This window comes from Arachis duranensis, chromosome 10 (assembly GCF_000817695.3).
Source record: "Arachis duranensis cultivar V14167 chromosome 10, aradu.V14167.gnm2.J7QH, whole genome shotgun sequence".
In the NCBI taxonomy this organism is placed as follows: Eukaryota; Viridiplantae; Streptophyta; class Magnoliopsida; order Fabales; family Fabaceae; genus Arachis; species Arachis duranensis.
This window is the reverse complement of record NC_029781.3, coordinates 17,788,047-17,793,063: the sequence shown is the minus strand read 5'-3', so window position 1 is coordinate 17,793,063 and position 5,017 is coordinate 17,788,047. Positions and strand designations below refer to the sequence as shown.

The 5,017-nt window shown below is 37.0% G+C and overlaps 1 protein-coding gene across 1 annotated transcript; it reads right to left on the bottom strand.

The window, feature by feature from the left end:
* Nucleotides 1-327: 327 nt before the first annotated feature.
* LOC107469346 (probable leucine-rich repeat receptor-like protein kinase IMK3) lies at nucleotides 328-3,337 on the bottom strand. Its single transcript, XM_016088725.3, has 2 exons — nucleotides 1,224-3,337; nucleotides 328-1,106 (listed from the first exon to the last, which is right to left on the bottom strand). The coding sequence occupies exons 1-2, from the start codon at nucleotides 3,196-3,198 to the stop codon at nucleotides 493-495; spliced, it is 2,589 nt and encodes an 862-aa protein (XP_015944211.1). The 5' UTR covers nucleotides 3,199-3,337; the 3' UTR covers nucleotides 328-492.
* Between the last annotated feature and the right edge of the window lie 1,680 nt (nucleotides 3,338-5,017).

The following is a 5,017-nucleotide window of genomic DNA, read 5'->3' as shown; positions in this document are numbered from 1 at the left end:
AGTATCTCTTAATACACACGTGACAAAAACTAACCTCCTAACAACTCTGGTAAGTTGGCACAGTAACTAACTCAGCTAACTACCTTGCTGACTTGGCCTAACTGTTTCGAAAATCCAGAAAGAGCATAACGGAGATGAGGTTGGTGAAAATATCAACAACTTGAAACTGATGTGCAGGAATGAATGTGGTAAACTAAGATTCTGCCGTTCATAACCAAGTCTGAAACATAATGTAAATCAAGCTCTACATGCTTGGACTTAGAATGCAGCACTGAATTTGTTGCCATCATGATAGTGCTCAAAGTGTCATAATAAACCTTGGGAAGAACTGTAAATTAATGTAAGAATGAAAAAGGAAACACTTACTATATAAAACATAGAAGTATGTACAGACATGAGCACTCAAACATTCAAAATCAACATAAGAATGAAAGAATAATAATCATAACAATAATAGAAATAGACTATATAATTCCTTGGAAAAAGATTGGCCTAAACATGATGCCAAGACTCTTCTCCAGGGCTAACTGGTGGTAACTCTGGCCTAATCTCTTCTAGCTGCTGGAGAATTTGGTGAGCTTCCGGCCGTGGCGACGGTGTAGGATCAACGCAGTGCAAAGCAAGCTTCAAGGTGTTAAGCAACTCATCATTAACTGTTGAGGATGATGCCTTGTCCCTCATCAAATCCGAATCGAAAACCTCATTTGTCCACTCTTCTTTGACAATAGAAGCAACCCACTGAGGCAAATCCAAGCCATTCCTAGTTTCACCTGGTGACTTTCCTGTCAAGATTTCCAGCAAGATCACACCATAGCTGTATATATCAGATTTTGTGTTAGCCTTCTTGAGTTTCGAGAGCTCAGGCGCGCGATATCCTAGTGCTGCGGCTGTAGCTATCACATTGGAATTAGCAGCAGCTGTCATCAACCTAGAAAGGCCAAAATCTGCTATCTTAGCATCTGTGTTCTCATCAAGCAGCACATTGCTGGATGTAAGGTTTCCATGTATGATGTTCGCCTTCGAATGAAGGTAAAACAAGCCACGCGCAATTCCCTGCGCAATTTTCATCCTTGTTGGCCAATCAATGTATGTTTCAGGTCTAAGAACTGCATCAAAATGGGAAATACTTAATCTAATTCTATCATCAATCAATAAAGAATGAAACAAGAGAAATAACTAACAATTATGAGCATAGCAACCTCTGCAAAATCGAAATAGCTTACCATGTAGGAAAGAAGCAAGGCTTCCTCTAGGCATGTAATCAAAAACAAGGAGCTTTTCCCCTTTTTGTCCCAAGTAATAGGCCCTTAGAGCCAAAAGATTGGGATGTCTAATTCTCCCAAGAACACAAACTTCCGATTCAAATTCTCTCTGACTCTTTGTGATCTTTTCTCTCAATCTCTTCACTGCAACTTGCCTTCCATCCTCCATTGTAGCCTTGTACACAGTTCCATAGGTGCTCTTTCCCATTATTTCCGCCGTTGCGCACAAGAGATCGTCAGCTGTAAACTTAATTGGTCCATCAAAATGGACTAGCTTCCCTCCAGCATCGCCGCCCTCTTCAACTTCACCAGAAGAAACAGGCAGCGCGACTCCTCTTTCTGTCCTAGTCGTACCAGCAGCTCTCCTTGTGGCCTTTCCATTATCCGCCGTAGAATTCGCCCTCTTTCTGATCAAGCAGAAGAGCAGGATGCAGCATAGTGTAATGAGGACTAAGAGCAGTGCCCCTGCTGCTATGAGAATCTTGTCTTTGGTACCTAGTTTCCTATGATGGCGATCTTTCGACTCTTGATGTGGAAACGGTGCTAGAACTTCATCTGATGGAGCAGGTGCAAGACATGGAGATGAAAGGCTATAACCACATAATTGATTGTTTCCCACAAAGGAACTTGAGTTAAATTTCTTAGCAAGCATAGTTGGAACGGGACCTGAGAGATTGTTGTAAGACACATTGAAAAACTTAAGACTAACTTGTGTCCCAAGAGATAATGGAATTTCTCCGCTGAGATTATTCATTGACAAATCGAGCTGTGAAAGCGCGGAAATCTTTCCAATACTTGCAGGAACATGACCACTAAACTTGTTCCTACTCAGAATCAGAACAGAAAGATTATGCAGTTTCCCTAAAGCTTCTGGTATTTGGTTACCAAGATGGTTGTTATCTAAATTCAATAGTTTTAGTGAGGATAAATTAGAGAGTGTAGCAGGCAAGCTTCCATTAAGTTCATTATTCGAAAAGTCAAACGATTCGAGCCTAGAAAGTGTTCCTAATTCATTTGGTATAGCTCCAATAAACCGATTATGACCAAGGGAAATCTCATTCAGTTCTCTTAGTCTTCCCAAAGAAGAAGGAACAATGCCAGTGAAAAAGTTATGATCAAGAATCAAACTTTGAAGCCTAAAGAAGGGGCCATTATTCATGCTACCATCACCACCCCATGAATTAGGCAAGGATCCAGAGAGGTTATTGTGCTGAAGCGAAAGAAACGTCAGCGAACGCGAGCCAGTGAGGCTAATTGGAATGGAACCATGGAAGGAATTGAAGCTAAGGTTAAGAGAATAAATCTTTGTGGAATTGGCAATGCTATCAGGGATTGTTCCAGTGAGAAAATTGTTGCTTAAGTCAAGAGACTGAAGCAAAGGGCAGTAACCAATTGAAAGAGGGATTGAACCAGTTAACATATTGTTAAATAACTGAATACCTCTGAGGCTTGGGAGAATCCCCAAGGACGAAGGGATTGCGCCGCCGATTCGGTTATCGTGAAGACTAAGCTTCCGGAGACCCTGAAGCTGTCCAATCCGTTCCGTTATTCGGCCGCGCAATCCCTTCCATGGAAGCTGGATTACTATAACTTGTCCCTTTGCACACTTTATGCCATTCCAGCTTCCGGAACATGCACCGTAGCCGGTGTCATTCCAACTTCTCAAGAATCCTTTTGGGTCAATGAGCTCTTCCTTGAAGGCTTGAAGTGCTAGGAAATTCGATTCTGTTACGACCACTCCATCCCAGCGATCATCTTCACATGAAACTGGATTCATAACTGTGGAATGAAGCAGCAGCAGTAGCAGCATAAGAACAAGAATCCAGAAGGAGTGAACATTGAAGAACACAATAGTCTTCCATCTTTCTTTCTTGTTTTCAGATATGTGGTTGTTCTTTCTCATCACATGTTGCAAAGCCTGGTTCTGGTTCTGCATTGCTGTATTGAATGAAAACCAAGAGAATCAGTGTAGGAAAAGATGGGAAAGTTTTTGATTGAGTTGAGAATATTCTAGTGCATGTTCTATGTTGTGTGAGTCAATGAAAAAATTGCAGACACTGTGAGAAGAAGACAGTGGTGTAAGTTTCACACAGTGCATGATAGTGGAGAGCAGGAGGCTTTTTTGTGGTGAGTGAACAAAAATCTGGTTTTATGAATTTAAATGAATCTGACACTTCAGGCTAATAAATAGTTTTCTGTTCAAAATATATGCATAAATATCAAATTATCAATCATCATGATCTTAATGAATTGCACAATTGGCCTAAATTTTATATTTTTTAATTTCCGAAATAAATCCATTCTTTAACGTTTGATTAAAGAATGATGAGTTATTTTTACGTGATCATACCAAAAAAAGGAGAAATGTTAGGATAAATATTTTTCATCAATATTTGTCGGTATTTTGTGACAAACCTTATTTTTATATAAGATTTAAAATTTAGAATTTAGTATTTAAAGTCTAAAATTTAGAATTTAAAATTTAACTAACACTATATTTTTAAAATATTACGTATAAAAATATATTTGTTGACCAGATATTAATTTTAATAATATATTTTATTTGTTATGTATTATTACTAAAAATAAATAAATAAATAAATAAATAACTCAAGAATCAATAGAATTTATTATTTTTAATTATTATTTTAATTTCTTTAATTTAACAATTCAACAATATAATTTTAGTTTATATTTTAAATATTATTAATTACTAATAAAAAGTTATAAATTTTACTGATTTTTAAATACTTTTCATAAAAATAACTTGGAGCATGGTGAAAGCAGCACGTGATGTTGAGGAGAATGGGGATGGGAAGCAGCACGTGATGATAACCCAAGAGATTGTCTTGATCTAAATGGGGAGCGCGGGTTGGGAGTGAGAGTGGGAGCCAACGCAATAAAATTGTCACATTCTGAGCGAGGCGTGGTTTGATGGCTCCCCATTTTCACAAACACTAACTAACGGCTACTTTAATTTATCAACTTTGAAAATATATATATATGTGCATTATCAGCATCAATTTATATATGTAATATTTTATCACCAGAGTATGTAGTGATATTTAACGTGTTTTGAATCTGAACATGAGAGAAGATGAAAGTAGTAAGAAAGGAAGTGCATGTAGGAATTAGAATCTCTAATCATTTTCTGTTGATTGAGTTTCTAAAAATAACATTTAATGATTAAAAATGTGATGTGCAGGTGTCCTTCTTACCTCTTCTTGACTGACCACCCGCGCCCCAAAGCCCCCACTAACGGCTACTTCTGCGCTTCTTAGGTCCATGCATCATGCATGGTTCTTGGCTTCTTGCTTCAAAAATCAGCCGTCAAGACCATTAAAACCTTCTTCTTAACCTCTAAACAAAATTTTGTCTTAAATTATTAAAAATTGAAAAAATTTGATTTATTATTTAAAATTATTACACTTATTATACAAGTTAACTAAATCCATAAATTTATAATATGCATTAAAAGTGACACAAAAAATTAAAGAAATTATATTATTTGTTTTTATTATATAATAAGTAATAACTAATAAATTGATTAAATTCTTTTGAATGACTAAAACTAAACTACCGCAATCACTCGGGGCTGATATAACTCGGATGAATCATTACCATCATCAATTCATCATCATTCACGTTTGACTGAATTGTCACATGGTCAGGCGGAGCAGACTTGCCAACGTGCTATTTATAAGCAAGCTGATTGATGTATTAAACATACGATTCATTCCATACATTTTTGTCAA

What these genes read in the sequence shown, in the direction of transcription:
- LOC107469346 (XM_016088725.3), bottom strand. Translation starts at nt 3,198, where the DNA reads ATGCAGAACCAGAACCAGGCTTTGCAACATGTGATGAGAAAGAACAAC. An exon ending in CCTTGCTTCTTTCCTACATG is followed by an intron (nt 1,107 to 1,223) that starts GTAAGCTATTTC and finishes ATTTTGATGCAG; the next exon opens with TTCTTAGACCTGAAACATAC.